General features: G+C 42.7%; 1 protein-coding gene across 3 annotated transcripts in view; it reads right to left on the reverse strand.

The window, feature by feature from the left end:
* LOC126470160 (potassium voltage-gated channel subfamily H member 7-like) overlaps positions 1–24,464 on the reverse strand; it is a 1,327,516-nt gene extending 1,303,052 nt beyond the window's left edge. For all 3 annotated transcript variants that reach the window (XM_050097785.1, XM_050097784.1, XM_050097783.1), the window contains exon 1: positions 24,123–24,464. In XM_050097785.1, coding sequence (XP_049953742.1) covers positions 24,123–24,198 — 76 coding nt within the window. In that variant the 5' untranslated portion in view covers positions 24,199–24,464. The remainder of the gene's footprint in view (positions 1–24,122) is intronic.
* Between the last annotated feature and the right edge of the window lie 1,481 nt (positions 24,465–25,945).

Consider the following 25,945-nt stretch of genomic DNA (forward strand, 5'->3'; position numbering starts at 1 on the left):
AACACACACAGCACCGAACACCCTGCAGTCGATGCCCCTCGTGTTTGTCAATATTAATACCACGACATCGGTAACTACTGCTGAAATGGACACGTGACCGTCGACACTAGACGTTGGCGCAGTGGCAGAGCGTTATATGGTCTGACGAATACCGATACCTCCTTCATCATGCCAATGGGAGGGCGCGAATCCGTCGTCTTGCAGGGAAACAGCTCCTCGACACTTGTACTGCGGGACGGAGACAAGCTGACGGCAGCTCCATTACGCTCTGGGGAATATTCACCTGGGCATCCATGGGTCTGGCGGAAGTCGTGCAAGGCACCGTGTCGGTCAACAAGTATCATACACTGGCTGCAGACCACGTACACCCCTTCATGACGATTATGTTTTCCGACGGCTGTGGCATTTTTCAACAAGATAGTGCGCCATGTCACAAAGCAGGGGTGAGATGGAGTAGTTAGAGGAACACAGCTGCAAGTTCCAATTTTTGTAGTGGCCCCCAACTCTCCATCTGAAATCGATCGAATGCATCTGGGATGTGACTAAATGTGGCGTCAGAGCTAATCCCCCCCCCCCCTCCCTCGGAATTTGCAGGAATTACGTGACTTGTGCGTGCAGATATGGTTTCGATCCCTCCAGCGACCTACCAAGGCCGCACTGCCTCCATGCCACGGCGCGTCGCCGGTTTCATCCGTGGCAAAGGTGGACTTGCCGGCTATTAGGTAGATGGTGATTATGTTCTGACTGATCAGTCTAGCTATCAGAGGCGAAACGTATCTCGGACTAAACGAAGAAGGAGCGGATATTGGCCACGGCCTTTTCGACGGAATAATCCCGACACTGGTTTTCAGTTATTTCTTTCGGTAAATCTCGGAAAATGCAAACCTGGATAAGCGGACATGGATTTGAGCACGGAATGCAGCACTACCCTTAGTCATTAAGGGCAACCAAGGAACACTTTATTCCCGATGACCAACCGGGGACTGAACCGCTCCTTCCGTATACGAGTTGAAACCCTTCATCCCGAAAAGAACACACACGATGACACGATATTGCAGTGCCTGTGTTATTCTGATTGGTCGGTTGGTTTAAAGGGGGGAAGGGGGGGGAGGAATCAAACTGCGAGGACATCGGTCCCTTGCTCCTGGTAAAATAATTACACAACGGAAAGAAGAAAAGAAAGAAAGGAGACGTATAGCACAGTAACAAGAGAATGGAGGAACCAGAAGAACGACAGAAGGACAACCAACACTACTATGGACAAAACAGGGAAAGAAAACCACAGAGAGAAGCAAGAAACAGGTAGAAGGGATAAAAACAAGAGCGCAGATGATCGTGGTTGGCCGACCACGAGAATAAAAAGGAAAAGCCAACCACTCTGCGACACATTAAAACATCCAGCTTAAAAGCATTACAGTGGAGAACACAAAGGGACAAAGGACAAGCGCGAAAACTTACATAGTATCATAAAACCAACCGTCACGTATAAAACGTAAAACTAAATTAGCCGATGAGGCGTTCTCAGCTAAAACCAATGGCAACGAGTCCGGTAACTGAAGAGTCCGTCGCAGGGCAGTCAAAGAAGGACAGCTCATCAAGATATGGGCCACTACCATCAGCTGTAGAATGAAATGACGACAATGAACATTTGTGCCGGACCAGGACTCGAACCCGGATTTCCCGCTTATCGCGAGCGGTCGCCTTCCCATAGTCATTATTCGCAACGGCGAATTCGTCTGTCTTTCGTAACGGCTTGGTCGCAGCAGTGCATCGTCATCAGAATAACACAGGCACTGCAATCTCGTGTTTACCTGCCGATGCCGGGCATGCGACTTTCAAGCACAACGTCTGATCTGTACGAATGTGCAAGTACAGATCGTACACGTACAGTTGACGACATATGGAAATTTGGGTCTGGCCGTGAGTCGTGCACGGATAGCCAAATGGTAAGGGGACCAATCGCGATAAGCGGGAAATCCGGGTTCGCTACAGCACAAATTTTCATTGTCATTCCATTTTACAGCTGATGATGAGATGTTTGGTTTGTAGGGCACTCAAATGCGCGGTCATCAGTGTCCATGCAAAGTCCCAATTGTGACACAGTCCAATTTTTTCCCAGTCCACTCTAGCAACTGTCACAAATGATGAGGATGATGATGAAATGATGACAACACAAACACCCAGTCCCCGGGCACAGAAAATCTCCAACCCGGCCGGGAATCGAACCCTGATCCCCGTGATCTACAGCTGATGGTAGTCATTATTCGCAATTGCGAATTCATCTGATGCATACGATGACATACCGTCTTCTTGTCATCAACAAGTTATTTCTGAATGTCCTTGAAGACAAGTGTTTCTGATCGTGCGTCACGTCATTAAACGGGTCTTTTCAGTACATTTGCAATTTATACGCTTTCTTTGCTCTTTTTTGTCTAATTTTCCGAACCTGTACCTGAACAAAGCTTCAACATTGAAGTACGTAAGGTAACTGTTGAAGGTTCTGTGACCACCATATAACGACAGTCGGGGAATAGGTAGGCGTATTTTCTCTTCTGCATTTAAAGGGGAACAACGCTGCAACAATACACGCTGAGCTGGTGAAAGTGCTCCATGATATTTCACGGTAGGTAGGTGGCGCAGACAATCCCACTGTGGTCAAGCAAGTCTCTGTCGTAGAAGGAAGTGGCAGCCCATGTCTCTGCTAAGAACCGGGAACCTAATAGAACTGGAGGCTTGGTACTCTAATATAAGCGTATCACAATCGAGGCGACCGGTGGAAAAAGTAGAAATCAGTCATGGATCAGTTTTCAACATCTTGAACACTTTTTGAACATGACAAAGTTCGCCACCCTCTGGGTTCGGCGACTGCTAGCACAGATTCAAAAATCAGAGGCAGCAGTGCAGCTGTGCCAGGCCAATCCAGATGATGTCTTTAAGGCACCTGGCCACCATAGACGATTGCTGGCTGTATCACTATAGCCCCGAGACTAAAGGGTAAATCGAGGAGTGTGGTTTGATAACTGCCAAAAAAGGATGAGACCCAAACATCAACAGAGAAGGTGAGGCTGGATGCTTTTTGGGACTGTCATGGTGTTGTGGTAACAGATTATGCTCGCCGAGGGCAAACCGTCACACGAGCGCATTACCGAAATCTCGAAATCTTGTGACTTGTTTACAAGAGGCTGTCCAATGGAGTGTTTTGCTCCGTGACAATGTCTCAGCTCGTTCTGCACGGGACATATTGACACAGTCTGCCTAACCCCTGCATGCTTCTAACATGGCACCCACTCACTTCCTCCCCTTTCCTCGGATGGAGATACCATTGCTTGGCAGACGTTTCCAGAAGGCGACGAAGTAATTTTTGAGGCGGGACGTTTCCATAACAGACAAAATTCCGACTTTTACAGCACGCGGCTCTAACAAGTCACCCATCGTTGTAATAAGAAATGTGTCGCATAGAAGGGTGATGTTTAGGACTCACACCAGTTACAAGTTTCATGGTTGCAGCTTGATTGTTTTTCAACAGATAATTACAACTTTATGTGTAACCCTCATTGAAAACGAAAGCGAGTCACAGCTGGTAGTGAAGCATATTGCTGAGAGATTCAGTTGCTCAAAAATTATGTTGGCGGAGCATAGTTTGTTCTAGCAGGCAATAAATTACTAACACATCGTAGTTAGTTCAAACATACCACTACTCCTATAAAGGAACTTATGAAAAGCCATTCTCTTTGCTTCAAAAGCGTCCCACGAATATTTGTAGCAACTGTCGTATACTTGCCTCCGCATCCACACTAAATTTCCCTGTTCTGACCAATAAAATGTACTTCACTACACTCACGGCGCTGCTAAAAACTGTAGCCCTTTGTAATTTGGCACGAACGATATGACAGGAAATTGATGATGAAAGAAACAGCCTCTTATCAAACTTAAGAAATTTATTAACACATTAACGGTTCTTCCAAACACTGACATTCTAGATATTCTTTAGCTGCCCACCGCAATTACCGTATATTGTATAAACCAGAGACTCACGCACAGCATCATAACGAAGTATGTTCAGGAATACAGCTGCAGTGTATGCAGTGCGGAGCTGTGTAATTACGACTGCGTGGCATACGCATTACAAGTGCTGACACAAGCGTTAAGGAGAGTGAGACTAATAGTGACTAAACAAGGTACAAATGGCACGAACCGAAGAATTTGCAGAAAAGTACCAAGTCGGCCTACTACCTCAGGAGTTAAAACCTGTACGGTCGGCTATGATGTAGTTACAAAATCGCTGAAATCTGAATACCTATCGTACAAATGGCTTCTATATGATAAATAAGATCCACCTTCAAGAAAAGATAGTGGTATCTTTTCAATGGCCAACCATCTTTCACCAAAGCCGTGGTACCCTCAACGAGCGTTTCCTTACCTGCCATCAAAATATAAATGATAGAAATTTTACCTGTCTAGAAATTGTTAGAATCTTATTGTTTACATTGTGTTGATGCCTACTTCCGTTGTACGTTTAGATAAGTTGTACATTTAGATAACATTTCGTTTTTCTGCATGTAACTGCACATTTTAGCAACACATCTGTAGTTAAGGAAGCATGCCATTTGCGGAATCGTGTCGTTCACATTTTGTGCAAGCACGGGTGCATGACTCTTAAACATATCCGACACGATATTTTACGAGGGCAGAAGCATACACCCAGGAGCCAAAAAATTATGCCAGAGATTCAATGCCGCCTGATTGCGTTGTGGGCACGTGACGCAGTAACGAAAGTACTCGTATATAAATGGGGCAGGGACGATTGGGGAATCATTCTAGTCACGGTACAGGCCGCAAATAGGCGGATTCACAGACATAAGCGACTTGGACAAAGGCAGGCGCCCGGGAACGAGCATCTCGGAAACGGCGAAGCTCGTCTGCTGTTCGCGTGCTACTGTCGTGTGAGCATCTGTTAGTGAACGAAGGACTGTGAAACCACAAGGTGGTCCTTGGTTCAAGTCTTCCCTCAATTGAAAATTTAGCCGGCCGCGGTGGTCTAGCGGTTCTAGGCGCTCATTCCGGAACCGCGCGACTGCTAAGGTCGCAGGCTCGAATCCTGCCTCGGGCATGGATGTGTGTGATGTCCTTAGGTTAGTTGGGTTTAAGTAGTTCTAAGTTCTAGGGGACTGATGACCATAGATGTTAAGTCCCATAGTGCGCAGAGCCAAAGTAATGCCAACCACAAGGTGCTCAACGTCTACGGCTCACCATAGACCGTGGAGGTCGGACGATTGCCCGCTCCGCAAAGCAGCGATCTGTCGCAAATCTGATGGTAGAGTACAATGCTGATGCAGGCACAAGTGTTTCGGAGCACACTTTCCACTGGACATTGTTGAACACGGAGCTCTGCAGTAGACGATCCCTATTAGTTCCCATAGTGCCATAACGATATCGTCAATTACAATTGCAACGCGCAACGAATCATTGAAACTGGGGCAGGAATCAATGGAAAGGTGTCGCTAGGCCGATGGTCATTTCCGGATGTGCCGACATCCGAGTGAAAGGCTGCTCGAAAATGCGCTGCATCTCTTTGGGGCAGTATTATGTTATGGGGAACATTCACTTGAGCTTTGATGAGACATGTAGAAGTAATCGAAGGCCCCGTGACAGCTGTGGACTACGTGAACATTATCGCTGAACACCTGCAGCCCTTTCTGCTTGGTGTATCCTTGACAATGATAGCATCTTCCAGCAGGATAGCTCTCCATATCACAGGGTAAGAAACATGCAACAACGGTTTGAGGAGCATGATAGTGAACTCACGTATATGTCTTGGCCACCAAACTCGTCTGATGTGAATCCGATGGAACACAAGTGGGACACTATCGATCGCCAGCTCTGTGGACACGAATCACCGTTCGTAATTTACGTGTGACTTATGCATAGAGATCTGGAGCCACATACCTGCGGAAACCAACCAAGGAGTGGCTGAATCCATGCCACACATAATCGCTGCTGTGTTGCGCTCCAGAGGTGGAGTATCACGGTATTAAGCAGGTGGTCATACTTTTTGGCTTTACAAAGCTTTGGTGGAGCAGTGGTTAAGAAATGGACTCGTATTCGATAGTAAAGGCGTTCAAATCTTCCACTGGCCCCCTCTACGTTTTGATACCTTTCTTTGGTACATTGAAGATGAATGCTAGGAATATACTTTAAATAAGGCTGCAACCGACTTGTTTCGATACCCTGCTGAATCTCGACTATGTGTTTCATCTCTAATGACTTCGACGTCGACGGAACTTTATATCCTACCCTTTATTCCGCATTTCTCGCAATAAACACGAATTTAAATCTTATGCTGTCGTTATTTACCCCAAAACGTAACTATACGAAAAAAATTAAGTGTCAGGTAGGAAAGTGTTGGGTAATTCGTCGCGTAAGGCTTGACTAATTTTTTTGTGATTTGAGGGTGACACATCCGGCAGCAACAGCGGATGAAAAATATGACTACGTCATACGACGGTGCTTCCGTTCCAAATTGGAGTTCATCAATCGTTGTGGCTGGCGACAGCCGGCATGCCAGTGTCTCGGCAACCCATGACCACACGTTTCAGATGGCTGACACATCTGAGAACAAGCACGAATTCCGACAACATCCATCATGTGAAAGCCAACTCATACGACATCCTGAAAACCGTGGATCAAGCTTTTCCGAAAAGCATTCAGCTCAGTACTATTCTTATGCTTATTATAAAAAGTATGATTGTGTGCCGTATGAAGCGAAATTTGAGATTGGATTGATTCTTTTGATGAAGAGCCATCGACAAATTTAGAAGTAACTTCATATGTGCGCAGAAAGTGAGTTGAGATCCTTGTGATTCCTGTTGTGTTTTAATGGCTTTGCAACAATATTAGTAGTACTCTCAGGCGTTTTGTTGACAATACAGTTACCTGTGATGAAGTACTGTCTGTAAAAAGCTGGGTAATTATTCACTCGGATATTGATACGATTTCAAGTGACGCAATTCGCTTTAAATATTCAGAAATGTAAAACAGCGCAGTCATAAAACGAAAAAAACGTAGTATCCTTTGACCACAATATCAACGAGTCACAACTGGAATCGGTCAAATTATACGAACATGTGGATGTAACAATTTGTAGGTATATGAAAGGAACGATCACATAGGCTCAGTCGTAGGTAAAGCTGGGGACAGATCTAGGTTCATTGGCACAATACTACAAACGAGACTGCTCACAAAACACTCGTGTGACCAAACCTAGAATACTGCACAAGTATGTAGGACCCGTACCCAATACGATTAATAGGGGATCAGAGAATGATAGCACGAATGGTCACAGATTTGTTTTACCCATGGGGGCGTGTCATGCAGATGCTGAAGAAACTAAACTGGCACACGTTTGAAGATAGACGCAAACTATGCCTCGAAAGCCTACGTAATAATTTTCAAGAACCAGCTTTAAATTATCTGGGAATGCACTATAACTACCAACGCATCGCTCACGTAGGAAATGCGAGGACAAGACTAGACTTATTACAGCGCGCACAAAGGCGATTGAACGATCAACAGTCCTGAACTCCATACATGAGTGCAACGGGCAGAACTCATAACACCTGTTATTTACAATGGGGGCTCCCTTAGTCGTTCACGCTACAGTGGTTTGCAGAGCGTAGAGGTAGATCAGGACAGCACGCTCAATATGCAGTCTTGTCTTACCTTGTTGAAAGTAAGGTCACTGATACCTCGAAGAGAGGGTACAGCTTCCGGCTTAAATACCTCAGAAAAGCAGCTGCCACTGTTCAAATGAGCGGCTGTGTGAATAAGGGGTGATCTACATCGTGGCATCCCATTCCAATAAAGGCAGGTGCTGAGTCCAGAAGACTATGACGATTTCAGTCAGACAACGCTATATCTACGCACGCATGACGGCATCGTTATGTTGCACACGCAACCGGAACTCTTTTCAAAAGAGTCTCACCCACCACTATCAGTGCGCATTTCTGTGTTGCCGCATTAAGGGAAGCCGCAACAAGGGACTGTGATGACCGCTAATGGTCTTCCAGATGTCGCAGCACTGGGCGTGTTGTTATTTCTCTTGCTGCAAACAAGCCCATATATTGACTCGAGGTACGTAGGTACTTCAGAAAGTAAGTTACCTGTAGACATGTCGTCCTACACTCAGACCATTGCGCAACAAGAGCGGCGCATTGTCAAACGAGAGTACATGTTCCGGGTTTCCTGTAGACACAGTTCTGCTGCGGTGCGGATAACAGGTGCATCACAGTGTTGAAGTCAAATGGCGCGGCAAGTGGAAATGTGCTCAAACTTTGAAATGCCTGGGTTAGTACAATTCTCGTAGCTAAATCTAAATTGCACACAAATTGATCATGGCGGAATACGGCCCAAATGCAACGTCGCGTCCAGCCGCAGTGAAATGGCGCCAAGAATTTGAGTAAGGTCGCACACACGTGTGTGACGTCATCGGAAAGGAATGCCATCGACATTCCACATCCATTACAAGGCGACAATGTCCAGCCTGCGAATGGCCTTCAATAAGTAATGTAACACAGCTTTTTCCCGGACAATTTCGGTTGAAAAAATGCAGAATTTTTTCAGGATAAAATTCAGTCGTCAGCTGCAAATATGTTTTTATTATGTGTTACCGTCTTCAACTAATTAATCTGTCGTTTTCAGAAGACTACAAAATTAGCGATACTATAAATCCTTAGATCTTGGCTATACATATATGTGAATTATAAGAAGTCTATTAAAGAAACGTATTTCGTAGTGGTTTAGTAGATGCCAATATCGGCTTCAGAGAAGCGTAAAGTCATGGTATATCCAGAAATGTAATTATTTTAAACACAGATGGACAATTTACAGTAACTGAATTACATCTAGGTATCTGTTGTGCTAGCAGCAAGGAACATTTATAAAAGTGTACATAAAAAACAATCACATACTATATATACGAGAGTTGCCCAGAAAGCCGGCCGAAATGGCCGTGCGGTTAAAGGCGCTGCAGTCTGGAACCGCAAGACCGCTACGGTCGCAGGTTCGAATCCTGCCTCGGGCATGGATGTTTGTGATGTCCTTAGGTTAGTTAGGTTTAACTAGTTCTAAGTTCTAGGGGACTAATGACCTCAGCAGTTGAGTCCCATAGTTCTCAGAGCCATTTGAATTTTTTAGTTGTCCAGAAAGTAATGCGCCGCAATTTTTTTTCTCAGCCGAAAACAATGCTACGAATGCGAAATGTTACGTATGTATTATTTGAAGTCTCCTGAGTGAGCTCGCCAAGTTTGTCACTTCCGACAGATAGCGTAGCTGTGCGACAGTTTCATAAAGGCGTCTGTAGGTGATGTACGTTACAAACAACGTGCCGTCATTGAATTTCTCACTGCGGGTAATATTCACAAACGCTTGTGCAAAGTCTATGGAGCACCTGCTGTCGACAGAAGTACAGTTAGTCGCTGGGCACGGAGGGTGAGGTCATCACGAGGCGGTTCGGCGGAGCTCCACAATTTGCAGCGATCAAGGGGACCATCCACGGCTGTCACACCTGACATGTTGCAGCGAGCTGACGTTGTCTGGGCCTTTAAAGGATGCCATTCGTGGAAGAAATTTTGAGGACGATGAGGAGGTGATTCACACAGTGAAGCAGTGGCTCCGCCACCAGGACAAGGATTGGTACCTCCATGGCAAACACGCCCTTGTGTCTCGCTGGAGTAAGGTCACAGAACGGGATGGAGATCACGTAGAGAAATAGGGTGTGTAGATAAAACGCCATTCTTTCGTGTGCGTAATTCTCATTATTCTCAATAAAGAACTGTTGAAGAAAACAATGCGGTGGATTACTTTCTGGCCAACCCTCGTAAATTTGTTGACATGCCTTAGCGTTAAGATTCTATGAAGAAGATATTGACAGCTGCTAAACCAATACTACGTTAGTTTCTGTGATATACTTACTACGCTTCACATAAATGTATAGCCAAAGTCTAAAGTAATATCCCTCGTTATGTAGGCTTCTAACGATGACAATTTGCCGAAACCGATAAAGCTTAATAAAAGTATATTTCCAACCGGCGACTGAATTTTGTCCTGAAGAAATATATGCTACAGCTGCTGAAAATTACAGCCACGAATAAAGTAACACGGCGTTCGTTGTGGGAAACCGGAGAATATTCACAATTTAGCCCCCATAGTTTGATGGAGTTCCGACTGGTGGCGGCTCTATACGTAGTGCTTTTCAATCAGACAGCTTTCGTTGCGGTTCTTTTGCTAGAAAACCAGTGCATCGCAGATATTCATAGGGGCTTGCAGAATGTCTACGGAGAAATGGCAGTAGACAAAAGCACGGTGAGTCGTTGGGCGAGGCGTCTGTCATTATCACAACAAGATTGCGCACTCCTGTCCGACCTCCGGCGTGTCGGCCGGCCGCACACAGCTGTGACTAATGCAATGTTGGACAGTGCGGACACTCTCATTCGACGTGATCGACGAATCACCGCCAAACACCTCGCTGCATAATTGGACGACTCTGTTAGTAGCGCTGACACACTCGTCCGCCAGTTGGGGTATTTAAAGGTGTGTGCCTGCTGGGTTTCTCGCCTCCTAACAGAAGACCGTAATGTGCAACGAAGGACCATGTGCACGGAATTGCTTGCGCTTTACAAAGCTGGTCCTGACAATTTTTTGTCGAACATCTTTATAGACGATGAAACTTGGGTTCATGACTTCGAACCAGGAACAAAACGGCAATCAATGGAGTGGCGCGACAACAAATGATTCAAATGGCTCTGAGCACTATGGGACTTAACATATGAGGTCACCAGTCTCCTAGAACTTAGAACTACTTAAACCTAACTAACCTAAGGACATCACACACATCCATGCCCGAGGCAGGATTCGAACCTGCGAATGTAGCGGTCGCTCGGCTCCAGACTGTAGCGCCTAGAACCGCACGGCCACTCCGGCCGGCTTGAAGAAACAACTTCCGCTTGTTCGTCGCCACAAAAATGGAAACGAACTTCTCTTTCTCCACAACGCAAGGCCTCAAACAAGTCTATGCACCCAAAAGGAGCACACAAAACTTCAAGAGACTGTTCTTCCTCATCCACCCTACAGCCCGGATCTCGTATCTTCCGACTTCCATCTGTTCGTCCCAATGAAGGATGCACTCCGCGGAAAGCAGTACGTGGATGATGGGGAGGTTATTTATGCAGCAATATGTTGGCTCCGACGTCGACCAGTAGAGTAGTACCACGCGGGCACACAGGCTCCCCCTTTTAAGGTAACGTAAGATTATCGCACAGAACGGAGATTATTACAGAGACTTGATGACGATGTTAAAAGTAGTGTGACGTACCTGTGTCACTTTGGAGTGCAGTTACCTGGGCTGCCACAGTAATGTGTAACTTACATTTTGAAGTTCCCTGGTACATGAGATGGCTATATGACCCTGCACTGCCGAGCGAACAATACGTTCTCTGCGGCGCTAGCCACATGAGGCCGTTGAGATTCTACATGGCGTTGAATATCGCGTTGCTGAACCCGTCGATTCGATATTCGCATGACAGGTGTGGGATCCTGACCAACGCGAGTAGCAATTTTGCGTAACTACAAACCGCAGTCTCAATAAGTCAGGATACTACGACTGTCAAATTTCGGTATGTGCTGGTAGACATATCACCTTACGCGAGGCACAACACGATCTTCTCATAAAAGATAAAACATTAAAATGCGATTTCTCCATGAGAAACCCGCTTACGTTATATACAGGCTTATTCGTAAAGTAAGGTACAATTGGCCGCAAAATGGAAACCACAGTGAAAATCAAAAATGTTTTATTTGTAAGAGTTAGCTACACCTTCCGGTTGCTTCTCTATATAGTCGCCGCCCTGGCTTAGACATCTGACGCAACGTTGTACCAACTTTCCAAAACCCTCGTCACAGAAGGAAGTCGCCTATGCTGTTTGCCAATTATCTATGCTGGTCCGCAGCTCGTTGTCAGTGCCAAAATGTGGTCTTCATGAGAGCAGAGATGAAAATCATGGGGAGCCTAGTCCAGAATGCACCGTGGGTGATCAAACACTTCCCATCGAAAACGCTGCAGGAACGTCCTCATTAACCCTGCAGTTTGCGGCCGAGAAATTGTCACAAAGAAGGAAATGCATGAAAGTTACGCTATGTGGGGTTGCCATGGAATCAGGAGAAATTTCTCAAGAGGCACACAAATTTCGTGGGAGTCACTATTTTGTAGGCATGTTTACGTTCTCACTGTGCACTCATACTGAAAAGAGCGGCGTGACGCGATTGATGGGCATATTAGACATACTGTCCAACATATATGGGCGAAGTTTCGTTGGATTTTCACTGCAGTTTCCATTTAGCGACCGATCGGAGCTTACTTTCCGAATAACCTCGTATATGACGTTACTCCTACATACTATGTGCGTATCCACGCATTTTGTAAGCTTTGTTGTTTGCCTTCTTCATGGTGTTGCAGTTTTAATGGCTAGCAATACATTTAATCCTTCACGAAATTTGTCACGGGTAACATACCCCGTTTTGAACCCAACATCTCAGATCATGGCATCAGTACTAGAAATGCGAGTAATCTATACAAATATTTAAAATTAGTTACTTTGGTCTAGAAAGGTGTCCATCACTCAGGTACACACATTATAGCGTACCAACCGCCATAAAAAGTTTAGTTATTGGTAAAGTTCAGTTTCAGAGGAGTTTAATGAATTTATTAGTGGTCAACCCCCTTACTCCAATGAATAATTTCTTAGTAGAACTAGCTGATGTATACATTATTAATAATATGAAACAGCTTGAATGTTTCGTAAAATAAAGCTTTTGTACATCTTCGCAGCTGTAATGTAATCAGATAAGTAAGTATTCCAAATTGGTTTCTACTTGATGATGAGTGGCTATGTTACAGAGTTAAAAATTACCTTATGCACCCCACACTCTACATATCTGTGATAAGTTTGTTATTACCTCTTAAATTGAAATACGTGCCAACTCAAGTCTAATTTGAACTACATATTTCATATCAGTATCACAGGCATCAGATGAAGCTGCTAAATATTCCAGAGGACTTTGTCCCGTATTGAAAAGTACCCATCAAAGAAATTTCTCAAACCAATCTGCGCGAATGGCAGTGTATTTATTCCTGTCTGCCGTACTAACGAAATACGCACATAAACACGCGAATGTTATTCTCTTTGTAGACGGATGACGTGCGCGAAATTCCGCATATATCTGCTCCGCAAGCCACTGCACACTGTATTATGGATGACACCCTGTAGTAGTATTAACCCCTTATTGTCCCACTTCATTCGCGTATGGGCTGAAAAAAATGCTCTAATCTCTATTATTTTCGTGATGGCTACGTCAGATATATGATGAATGCAAAATAAAAGTGTTGAACAGTCTACCTCAGTTCCCGGGTTTTCCAAATTTACTCAACACGGTTTTGCGAGCACAGCGATGCCTGTTTTTCACAGAATTAAGTTGCTTGAGTATATGCAGTACATTTCTATAGGGGCTGTACTGACCGAAAACGCCTCTGAATTCCTTCGATACATGCTGCCATACCTGCTGAAAACGGACTTCAAACACCGGAGCAGTAGGACCTACGCTTGAATTGCTTCCGCTACCATTTTTCATTCTGTTTTCTTTATTGATGCACCATTCTTTCTCAGGACCCTTACAGCAGATCTTAGTCTCTACTGTTGATTTTACATCTTTGATCCATTTCATGTCGCTTCGTACTGCTGCCAGCTGGAATTTCAACGACGTTAGGCGCTTCAACGGCTTACCATTTATACTGCAATCAGATTAGGTATGGGATTCTTTCAATTCTTTATACAGACTTAGGGATTCAGTTCTGCCAATGATACATACTCTACATACTGCAGCTAATATGAATAGAAACGTACTAATGGTCAATGCACAATTAACCTGACAAAATAAATTCTCAAAGAAAATATTTCCAAGGCCACCAGCGAAATGTTGTGCAGACTCTTGCAGCACAACAACCAACCTAGTCTACTACTTGATTGATAGGTAACAGAGATTTAGTAATCGATATAACCAATAACTCAATATTAAGTCTTGATCACGGGAATTTACTCTTCGTAAGTCGGAGACATGTTGAGCCACCAATACTCGCGTTACTGACACATACTAAGTAATGACGCCTAAAACTGCGCCAAGTTTACCATTTACTGATACCAAGCAGGTTTAGTCTGTCAGGGCGAGGCGCGGTAAGTAAAATACCAACAGAAAATGTATAGAAAAATGTAAGAATATTCTTAGACACAAAGATGGCGACTAGAGAAGGGATCATTAACACTTATTAACATTAATTACGGAGGTCACACACAATAAAAGTATTCATTCTCTGCGAATCTGTTTGTGAAAGGCAGGGGAGGAATATTCGATGGTGGCTGTTTAATTCAGAACAACCACTCCAGAACGATTGTTCCAACTCTTCCTGCTGCAGAGCAGAACTGACACAAAGCGCGAGCCCCGTGTAGAAAGAACGTCCTACAGCCTAGAACCAAGTGCGGATTTTGTCAAACTCTCCTCGGTTTTTGACATACTTTTCTCACCTATTACGCATGAACATTCGTCTGCCATCTAACATGTCCTTTGCTGGCAGATGTAACATTTTGCAGCACTTACACCTGTCGAAACACACTAACTCCACACCGCTTTAATGCGAAGCAGACAAGAAGGGGTATTCGCATTTAGAAACATTAAACATGACGTGACTGGAAGTCCTGACCTCCATTTACAAAGTTACATAACTCTGTAGGGATTTTCGGCAGAAAGTAGCTGAAGTAGAGCACGGACATGCCACCTCCACCGTCAGCATCGTAAGCTGACGAATGTCACGAGCTTAAACAGACGTCATACATACGTCAAATTTGTATCAACGAATTACGCTGAAAGACTGTCTACCTACCAAGCATATTCAACATACGAGCATATAAGAGCATTCTGGTGATAATCAAAGCACGGTTAACTGGAGTAAACTTTTTCCGGAATCAATAATATTGCTTCAAGCTACCGAATATCCTAGAGCACTAAGTGTCAGATCTTGACGAAAATTCGCTTCGATGATACAAAAACTTAACCAGAAAGTTAAATCGTTCGCATAAAATGTTGGTGCAGTGATATAATCGTGTGCTTAGTGTAAACTTATTTGGCAAGGAACAGGGATGTGGTCACCGGCAATGGTTGATCTATTCTTTCCTTTCCCTGTTTATTGTATTACGATACATTCCAGGTCTGAAATGAGGGAGACAGTACCACAGATCATCTCAGCCCCATCAGTGGAATTGCCTACAACAAAAGCGATACATTCGCACAGGCTTCTAACGACGAGTGTAATTTCCTATCGATGCCTATGAGTTCACGTTTCTACAACAGCCTACTTTGATTCACTTTGTCAGTCTCTTGGTATTTACGTTTTGTAATTAATTTCTTATCTTCCATCTGTGGATGAAGAGAACCCCATGCATACGTGGGCGATCTTTACGGAATCCACCTATATTTGAATTACTTGCATCCACAGTCCTAAAGAATTTTGTGAATGCAGTAATTGAATGTATTACGATGTTATTAAATGCATTTCTTTCCGATCATAGTTTCGGCTATTGTGCCATTCCTGCGCAATATTTCACTATGAAGCGCGTCAAGGTACATTCCTTTCTCTTAAAGTCGTTATTCCCGTGTCAAGAATATTCATTTATTCCGTGCCATTTGAACAATAACACAGGATTCCTCAGCATCTACACGAAAGGGCGTTGCACTACATGTAATAATTCATGACAATACTACACTTCCATTTATCACTGCGCCTGTAGCAGGCGTGACAGCTGGCATAATAGCCGAAGTCGCGATCGTAAAGAAATACATTTGATAACAGTCAAGTGGAAAAAGTTGAATGCCCGGAATACATCCAGTTGTTCTTCTCTGCGGTCCTCTATTATTCCCGTCTTACGCTCTTAGTATGCATCTTATTCTTTTGCAACGGGATCTTTTCTTCCCACTCATGTTTATTAGACACAACGACCTTGATTTTACGAACCTTCCACGGCTCAAATTTAATATAGTTCTTCTAATATTATATGCTGTCATACTCAAACACTTTCCCGTGCACGATTTCCTGTTTGGTTGATTGAACTGTTTATCCCCAATCTTAGCTCCAAGCTTCAAGTATCTGATAGGTTTGCCATTTGATTCCATATGCTTCGTCCTCAGTACTACTGACCAAGATGCGCAACGCACTTGACGCTGTTTCTTTAGAGTCTGTGTAGGGATCCGCTTTTTACTCCGTGTCCAGATCCATTTTTCGCTTACCTGTTTTTTTTTTCTCTAGGAAGTGTTTCTTCTCTTGCCTAGATTCCTATGTACAACGTTTTGCACGAACGTTCCATTCGACATCCATGTTAAGTTTAATTTGATGTATGTGCTTCAACATCCTGTGTCGGTGTGATGACGACGGCGGTTCAGATCTCTGTATTTAGGTTTTTCACTGTTTTCCTAAATCGCTTAAGGTAAATGCCTTCGGAAAGGACACGGCCTATTTCCTTCCTCATCCCTCCCCCGATCCGAGCTTGTACTTAGGCCCGGCGGACATAAAAACTTGTTCTACTTCCTTCCGACACTACGTCTAATATTTTTTCTTCTAATAACTGTGTTTTGTGAGTGTCCTCTAATTCATATATAATAATTCTATAGGTTCTCTCCTCAGTTAAGAAAAATAAAGGAACGATTGTCGATTTGAAAGTTCCGTCGACGTACTCAGAGGCGAAATACTAGTTCGGATAGAACGAGAATGGGGAAGGAAAGATAGTTCGGCGTTCATTTAAGCAACGAACCCCAAATCACCTGAAGTAGTTTACGGAAAGCAGGGAAAAACTACATCGTATAACTGATCAAGGATCTGAAGCCGCCTTTTGCTCCATTGTGCTAATCAGAGCACAACTTTCGGAAACGCACATGGTTAACAAGCAGGAGTGCAGCAGACACCAACTATGTTCGTTAATCATTATTCGCACGATGACCTTCGTAAACAATAAAATATCAGTTTCCTTCACCAGTCCAGCAGCGCCTTGTCAAACTGCCTAGAAGCAAGGGCTAATATCGGAACTCCATCGAGTCATTTAATTTTAAACGATTTCAGGTGGCGACGTGTAGAGAAGTAATGGATTTGCACGGACCAGTGATTCAGCAATTGCTCCTGCAGATATCGATACTGCATCTGACCAACAGGCGACTCCGTGTGTGTTGTTGTTGTTGATGATGATGATGATGATGTTTGGTTTGTGGGGCGATGACTGGGTGTTGTGTGATGTCCTTAGGTTAGTTAGGTTTAAGTAGTTCTAAGTTCTAGGGGACTGATAACCATAGATGTTAAGTCCCATAGTGCTCAGAGCCGTTTGAACCGTTTGTGGGGCGCTCAACTGTGTAGTCATCAGCGCCCGTACAAAGTCCCAATTTTTACACAGTCCAATCTAGCCACTGCCACGGATGATGACAGTTCAGTGCTGTGAATAAGCATGTTACACTGGTCGCCAAGTTTTCAGACTTTTACACGTGCAGGTTCAAACATATGGCCGCTAACTGCTTTTAGTTTCCGTGAAGTAATATTTAGTCTCGTAGTCTAGAAGAGAGTGTATCATTTCCAAGAGAAATTTTAAGTGGACAATGGTAACGCGACACTAAGCAAACTATAATTCAAGAAGTCCGAGTGCTTTGTGCTCATTTTGTTAATGACGCGTAATTTTAGTACTAGGAGGACGTCTCCTGTTAACTTAGGACAACTCTGCAGTGATGCATGCGCTGCTCATTGTTACACCTCGGTTTGCTCTCCGTGGATAAAGGTTAAGGTTAGATTTTAGTGCGATCTCTAGCCTCTCCACTGCTTAGAAGAACTCCTAAAATTATTTAAATAAATCTGACAATTCTGTAATTAATATGGCCACCAGAATGTTATCTATGTTTTGGAATATTATATAGTTTTTAAAGGAGGAAAATAAATTTCTTTAAGTATATGCTTCTTTTCGACTCTGAGTAACAAGCATGAGGGTAAAGTTGCTAGGTCTCCTTAGGCTCCTGCAGGGAATGACAAATGCTTACGCTTAGCCATATTGTTTTCTGTGTCACTCTGGTAGGCTGAATTTCAAATTACAACGGCTCAATGAAGAATAAATGACTCATACAAAAGCAGGATATTCAGTGCTGAATATTGCGTTTTCCCTGTCCATCCACGGCTATTTACTAATAAATTTCTGCAGGAATGAAATACAGAAGTATAGGATGATATCCACTACTACCTCAAAGTTGGAAAAAAAGATTAATGATGAATTTAGTTACTATATTTATGTACGTTCTAAAGTATTTTATACGTACATTGCACCATCTAATTATAGACAAAAATTTCCTAAACCTACTCGGGAATCTTTTGCTACGCATCGTATGTAATTGCTGAAGCAGTGTGTTGCCCATTGTGTATCAGTCAGAAAGTTCCCCGAATACCACTTACTGTGTGATATGTGACATAAATATTTACTTCATTAAATATGTTCTTCTGCTATTTTGTTAAGTACAATCGTCGCGGAAGATCAGTAATTTTTTGCGTTGCTACTCCCATTAGTATAAACTAAGCGTTTCCATAAAAACAGACGCTTCCACAATCTTCAATCAAAGCATTTTTTTATTTTTAGAACCCTTATTAGTTTACAATGATGAGAGAAGTAGCTCAAAAATTTACTGATTTTCCACGACGGGTATACTGTACAGAATAGCATGTGAATATGTGTAATGAAGTCAATATTTCAGTCTCTTTATTTGTGGCATCAACAAAAAGATTCTTACATTCTCAATCATTAAAAAAAATGTCCGCCCAAGTCCATGAGTTGCCACATCTGAGCGAATTCTCCAATACTGCGACCAGCAATTTGTGTGTAAAAGTAAATGAGAGACAGTGAGAGTATGGATCGTCGCTCCACGAATTCAGCAATGGAGCCTTGCAGCGTATGACTTCTCTTAATATAACTGGAAACAGAATCATAATTTAAAAATAAAATGAATGAAGCATTGTATTTTAGTTTTAGCTTGTATTATAACCCCGCCTTTTCTTTTTGTGCCACGTAACTGAAACGTCACAGAGAAAAGTAATAACAGAATATAATTACCAAAGCATCGGAAAACTCGTGTATCAAAACGAAATGAAACTCTTCGCTTCTCTTTGTTGTTGTTATTGTTCAATTGCTCCACTTGCACAATCAGCTGCTTCACGCAAGTGCTGCAATAGGCTTACTCGCCTTCTCCGATCCACGCACGAGTTATTCGTGCCCTTTACAAACAATCTTAGTCCGATACATGAAGGTATGAAGAGCTTCTCTGCGACTAAACTGATACTCGGGGGTCCCAGTGCACTTAAAGATGTTAGTCTCTGTGCGAGTATCAAACTTCCCGTAATCACCTAACACTAGCCACTGTTAAAGCACATAAGCACACTATTTGCGATGCAGTAGCAATGATGTTGATGGTACGTAATCGTTATTGTGACTATGCTGAAACTCAGCTATTTTGTAATGTGTTCCATAGCACAAACAAGCCGCAACAATACTTCTGAACAAGTATTAGACCAACCAGCGACAAGGGCGCATGTATAGTTAAACCCCATGGCTAAATGGCAGTTCCAGACAGATCATTTACATGCCACAGCTGTTAATTAGGTGGCATAATTAACTCACATGGCCGAACTAACTTCTTAAAAGTGTATAGAAAATATGAGAGATGGCCTACCATCTTAAAATTCCTCAACTGCTTCGATACCTCTTAAATGATTATTTTATCTGTAGAATGTAGAGAAAATTTAAAGGTGTAAACAGGAAAGAAGTACACGCATTATACAAAATCTCTCGACGTCAGAGGAAAGCGTTTGACACGGTAACTCACGGTAGAGTGTTGACGAAGGTCCGAGTATAACGATTAGGTTCCCAGATATGTGACTCGAAGACTTCATAAGTAATCAAATCAACCAGTATGTTGTCGTAGACGGCGAGTGTTCATCAGAAACTAGGGTATAGTCAGGAGTGCCCCAAGAAAGGGAGATAGGTTCGCTCTAATTCTCTATATACATAAATGACCTGACGGACAGGGTGAGCAGCAACTTAGGCTACTTGTTGATGAAGCTGTGGTGCACGGGAAGGTGTCGTCGTTGAGTGACTGCAGGAGGATACAAGCGGACTTTGACAGAATTTCTAGTAGATGTGATGAATGGCAGCTTGCGCTAAGTGAAGAGAAATGTAAGTTAACGCGTATGCGCGGGAAAAACAATCCAGTGACGTTCGATTACAGCATCGGCAGTGTGCTGCTTGACGGTCGCATCGATTAGATGTCTAGGAGTAACGCTGCAAAGCGTTATGAATGGAACGAGCATATCAGATTGGTAGTAGGGAAGGCGAGTGGCGGGCTTAATTTTATTCGAAGAATTTTTGGGAAGTGTAGCTCGTACATAAAGGAGATGGCGTATACAACACGATTTCGACCCATTCTTGAGTACTGCTCGAGTGTTTGGGACCCCCACCTTGTCGAATTAAAGAAAGATATCGAAGCATTTCAGAGGCGTGTTGCTAGATCTGTTACCGATGGGTTCGATCAGCACCCAAGTATTACGGAGATGCTTCGTGAACTAAAATGGGTATCCCTACAGGAAAGGCGACGTTCTTTTCGCGAAGCTCTGCTGAGGGAATTTAGAGCACTGGGATTTAAGGACGACTGACGTCAACGTACATTTCGCGGATGGGCCACGAAGATGTGATTAGAGAAATTAGGGGTTTTACAGACAGTTATAGACAGTCGCTTTTTCCTCGCTCTATTTCCGAGTCTAATACGAAAGGAAATGATTTGTAGCGGTGCGTGGTACCCTCCACCATGCACCACACAGTGGCTTGCGGAGTAGGTACGTGGATGTACACGTAGATTCAGTTGCTTTAAATGACGCAAGCTAACAGTGAATCATCTAGGATGGCTTTGCCAAATTAATAGTTACCGTGTCAATTAGCCAATCCTACACTTGTTAATACTTGGAACACGCCTGTTTATGTATAGAACAGAGAAGCGGGTTGTCAGCGATATCCCTGTATCAGAATGTGTAATTCGTATCCTCGATATTTTTATCACCATCTTGCCAAATATGAAGTACAATAAAGTTAACTGTTGTAGTCGCCGGGCCGGCCGCGGTGGTCGTGCGGTTCTAGGCGCTCCAGTCCGGAGCCGCGCTGCTGCTACGGTCGCAGGTTCGAATCCTGCCTCGGGCATGGATGTGTGTGATGTCCTTAGGTTAGTTAGGTTTAAGTAGTTCTAAGTTCTAGGGGACTGATGACCACAGCAGTTGAGTCCCATAGTGCTCAGAGCCATTTGAACCATTTGTAGTCGCCGGAACGTAAAACTACTAAGTATTAATATTATTTCATTCGACGTCAACTGCACAACACTCAAATAAAACAACACATCGAGTATCCTGACACTGTATTGGCTTTCACGGCCGTTGCCAGTGTCTATAAAATTTTGGCGGAGACCACTTGCAGTATTAGTCGACAACCTGACGATGCGGTTGCATATCAGATAAAAGTTACTGAAGCTGTATTAATGTCTTTGGCGTGAAAATACAGTTTTCTTCCACATAAACGAAGAAGGATGCAAATAAGAAATTCCTAAGCAAAGCAGGTAAAAATGTACTTGTAATTTTATTCCTTGAGACAATAATGTGGAAACTTTTCTTCCTGTAAAAGTCGTTCATAAATGGTAATAACTGGAAGTTTTTATTCTAAATAAATTTTAATAGCTGCGACTCGCGCTTATGTTCCATTGACACAATTTTTAATTTAATGTAACGGAGCGAATATATCTGCCGAGTTTATCGTTGTTCGCTGTCAACTTGGTTTCACACAGCTTATTGTTAAAGGAGGACAGGGGAGGACAGAGAGCGAGAGGGGGTGACACGAGTTTGAAACATTCTACATTTCTGTTTTTAGACCACCTAGAACTTTCTTAACGACGCATTTAATGTGAACTTTAGTTCATTCTTCGTTGTTAACAACAACAATTAAACTGCGAGCTACTACTGTCAGCCCTGCACAGAACAGCGCCTTTGCAACTGTTTCAGATGACTGCGTAAAACAATGCATCCAGAGAAAAATATGTCTCTTTCATGCAAAAGACAACCAACTCCTCTAGCAAACGAAAGAACTTTACTTTCACGATTTCTCATTTACAATTCGCTTATCCCACAACTGCATAAAATTGACTATTCAGAAGGATAAAACTGGTGCACAGGTGGATATTTATACTTTTAATTAAGTTTCTGTGTCCACCTGAAATCATTATACTTTTTGTATTAAATAAAATTGTGCACCTCACATGAAAATTTTTTTCATCTTGCGAAAATCTCAGCAAACATTCAATTACTAATTTTCATGAAGAAGCTAAATATATTCATCAAGCACAAATTATGAGGCGCACACACGATGAAGCTGCGGAGGTTTCGAGAGAAGTAGTTGTCTCACTCTGCACCTGTGAAGTAAACAATGTGATAAAACTACTGGTGCCTCGCAACAATTAAACATTAACCTGCGATTTAGGAGTGAGCGTTGTATAGCGAAAGTAAAAGTACTATATGTGGAATCTTTAGAGCCACGGCCATTGAAAACAACCAGAACCATCAAACTATTCTGTATTACACTCATCTGTTACATCTTCTGCAGGATGCCAAAAGACAGGGGGCGCAGTTATATGTTCGGGTCGCAATATGTCAAAAAGAAATCACTAGAAGCAGACATATTGAAATAAATATCACAGTCTCACGTAGGTGCACTAAATCAGAACGATTGTAATGGAAAGTATGAGTCAGTCACAACTTGATTTTACATCTTTTTACTTGAAAACCTATGTTGCTAGTTTCGAATTCTAATTAATTCACCTTAACAGGGGTTACACACTTATTTCGTCAAAAAGTCTCATGCTGCTTGTTTCACATACGTGACTAACAAACTTAGTAAATAGTCGCTGACCATGAATTTGGTAAATTCCAAACGAGTAAAGGTATTTTTTGCATAAAGTTACTTACAACCAAATTATGGCTGATTGCTGCTATCTATATAAATTTTTTTGTATTCCATAAGTAACGTTTCTCTACAAATGCTGTTATTTTACAAAATAGCAGTACTAATTGCGGTTTGGATTGCAGATTTCAGCGAGTGACTATAAGTAAATCTAGACTGTAGTGTAAAACACATTTTTCTTTAACCTTAGAAAATTAATTCAATATAACTGATTTTTGTTCGGCTAATACTTCCTTGAACTCTTTGCAAATACTCAAAAAGACTAATTTGCAGAGCTTAACTGAAGTAAACATGGGTCACATTTTGCAAAAGCACATTTCTAACGAATGAAATTTGTAATGCGCCGGTCCCGGTAAATACCTCAATTCAGACCTGACATTTACAGCAGCTGACGCGCACGTAACTGCGCCACTCTTAATAATCGGATCACGCACGTCATACAGTTGGAAATGACATATACCCTTTTGCTTAAAGAGAGATGACTTCCGTCGTTTTAAATCTTTATTCTTTGAAATTTCAGGAACAACGAACACACGGTAGAATGCTAAAAGGCTTCAGCACAGAATTGGAAATATGTTTAATTGAAGGCTCAAAATTTACTCTTATACATGTTTCTTTCTCATCTGACCAATAAGCTATTGTGAAAATAAACTACGAAATAACTTAAAAATAACCGTCTCAGAAGGCGCATAAAATAATATAACGACTAAGCAAAAAAGCCTCTAGACAAAAGTCAGGGGAAAGGCTCGCTTACGCAATTAAGAATGCGCCCTCGGTTTATTGCGAGCGCGCAGTTTATTTAGAGCACACTCAGGAATCGCTTGCGAATGATACACCGTTACACAGCTATATCTGTACCAGGGCAGCACGTAATTTGGCGCTGAGCACACTCGATATCTGTATCAGTTGTCGTTAATGACTGAATAGATACCAACTCTTAAAGTCATAAAATCGTGTACTTACTATGAGTGTCAAATTTTCGTATAATTGTCTCGATGATTGTAGTCCGTGGAGCGACGTGTCCTCTTCGAACTGGCATTGCTGAATCTACTTGTTCAATACAAAACCAATGTTTACCGCGTAAAAAATACAAAGTTCAACACCACACACACACGATTCGGTATTTTAGGTTTTCACTCGACTGCTCGAGGGTCTCCGAATGACTAAGCACGAAAGCGGGTTATCTACATTTTAAGTTCTAGTTTAAGCAGCTGCCGTTACCCTAAATCGAAAATTGAAACGAAAATGTGAAAGAGTTACTACGCGACTAGAGAGCGGAGCATCGGCCGACCTACTGCGTAGGCGGACGCCGGCACACTGCGCGTCGCCGTCGGTAGCCGAGGCGGAGGGGGCCGGGGCCTGCGCAGCCTGGCGCAGGGGGCGCTACCAGTCAAATGCGCCCAACGCAGCCAACACGGAGAGCGGCGAGCGTAATCAAATGATGAGGCGCCCAAGCCACGGCTGCTCACAACTAACATTCTGTCGTGTCGAGTGTTCTGTCTAGCTACAGCTATAGCATTCTCATGTAGAAACTTCCAGCTTTTTTTGTCTGTTTTGCGGTCGAATTGAAAATTTTCATGTCGACTGGGGCATAACGCCAAACTTGTTCTGACGTTTCAAAATATTTCAGATGCAGAAACGTGCACGTGCAACGACAGTGTGACGCTGACTGGTGTAGCAACTACGAACAAGAACACGAAACAATTACAAAAGTACCTGCTGCAACTACACTGCTGAGGAGTTTACTACTGTCTGTGACACGTAGTTTGCGTTGTACACTGTATTTAGCTGCCTTTATAATTATGAATATCAGCAGCAACAGGAGTATAGCAAAAGACTAAAGGAAGTTTCAAATTAGAGAACCGTTAAATGGGTGAGTAGAAACAATGGGATGAATAGAATCTAAACTTCTAAAAAAGTTTTATGTTTTCGTGTCAGAAGGAAACATGGGAGCATCATTAAAAGGTTGGTTTGTCCACCTTGGTACTGAACCAGTTTAACAGGGAGATTATGAATTTCAAAGCTGACGACACTGTCAATACACGTTTTGATCACTATATAACAAACATCGGAAGTGTTACTGAATGTGCTTACTGCGAACTTTAATTGTAATTACAAATACAAATTCTGTTGTTTTAATAGTGCACGGTAAGCAGATTTGTAATCCCGCTTCGTTAACCAAAAGTTCAGTTTTAAAATATACTTTAGTCTGTCTTGTCTTCCGACTAATTGAAAATGAAGGGTTCTGTTCTCAGAACTTTTGGGGTGAATAGAAACAGTGATAGAGTTTCTTCAGAAGAAGACAAAGAATTTGACGGAAATGAAGCATCTGGCACTGTTCTCAACCCAGGACATTAGGTAGTGATTAAAGTATATGGAAAAGTAGGCAGTCATTTAGATCGTATGGATGCACAATTTTTTATTTAGAAGGCCAACGCTATGTTGATATTTTATTGAAAAAAGGCCGATTAGACGCGTTTATTTTAACAGATGAGTCATTTTTTTAGTCAAGGAGATGTTCAAAAGCTCTTCGTTACTTCTGGGGTACGACTTGAGATTGAGACATGGTTTTTAAACATGATGTCACTGACTTAAGGTGTAAACAAAAAGGCCGAGTTCATCAATTTCATGTTAAAATAAAGTAATTAGAGATATGACAATTTTTATTTGGAAAACAGAACAAAAAGTATAATTCATGCAACATTTTTTTACTTTTTCTGTCAAATAAAACTATGCTGAACCAGATCAAATTTCTTTGTTATTCTTCTAAATCAAGAACAGATTCT

The sequence above is a fragment of the Schistocerca serialis genome, chromosome 3, assembly GCF_023864345.2.
Source record: "Schistocerca serialis cubense isolate TAMUIC-IGC-003099 chromosome 3, iqSchSeri2.2, whole genome shotgun sequence".
In the NCBI taxonomy this organism is placed as follows: Eukaryota; Metazoa; Arthropoda; class Insecta; order Orthoptera; family Acrididae; genus Schistocerca; species Schistocerca serialis.